At 39.7% G+C, this 529-nt stretch overlaps 1 protein-coding gene across 4 annotated transcripts in view; it reads right to left on the minus strand.

Annotated features, from left to right (window-relative positions):
• Positions 1–518, minus strand: part of LOC106013898 (hepatic leukemia factor) — a 17254-nt gene extending 16736 nt beyond the window's left edge. For 3 of the 4 annotated variants that reach the window (XM_013090736.2, XM_013090738.2, XM_013090735.2), the window contains exon 1: positions 112–518. In XM_013090736.2, the coding sequence (XP_012946190.1) occupies positions 112–208 (97 nt within the window). In that variant the 5' untranslated portion in view covers positions 209–518. The remainder of the gene's footprint in view (positions 1–111) is intronic. The other variant, XM_013090737.2, reaches the window with a different exon arrangement.
• Between the last annotated feature and the right edge of the window lie 11 nt (positions 519–529).

Here is a 529-nt window from a genome sequence, read left to right on the forward strand (position 1 = left end):
AGAGGTCATAGGTCAAAGGTACATAACAGTGGCTATGTCAGAGGTCATAGGTCAAAGGTACATAACAGTGGCTACGTCAGAGGTCAAATGTAAGCGAGAGAATGCAACTACCTGGCGCCGTGACATAATTCCCGTTCCCGTTTGCTCCCCCATAGCCGGAGCTGTCACCATTCATTCTGTCGGGAAAAAAACATACATTGAGAATCATATCACTCTGTCAAAAAGAAAAAGTTTTTTCAAAGTTAAAGATTAGTGTTACGGTCAGCCGTTTTCACACTTCAGGACCACAGGCAAAGACTAGATGGGAATTTTTCTGTTCTGCTTGTCAATATTTGTTTGTTTATTTGTTTGTTTGTGTGTTTGTTTGTTTGTTTGAGAGAATAAAATCCTATCCATAGAATAACGCTTCCACAGAGTGGAAGAAAATGAAGTAGTCCCTACTGGTGGCAATCTCTTACCACCTAGATCTATCTTAACAGACATTTTCTTTACAGTAAACAAAGGAAACGAAAAAGAAAGTTACAACCCC

Source organism: Aplysia californica, unplaced genomic scaffold (assembly GCF_000002075.1).
Source record: "Aplysia californica isolate F4 #8 unplaced genomic scaffold, AplCal3.0 scaffold01451, whole genome shotgun sequence".
In the NCBI taxonomy this organism is placed as follows: domain Eukaryota; kingdom Metazoa; phylum Mollusca; class Gastropoda; order Aplysiida; family Aplysiidae; genus Aplysia; species Aplysia californica.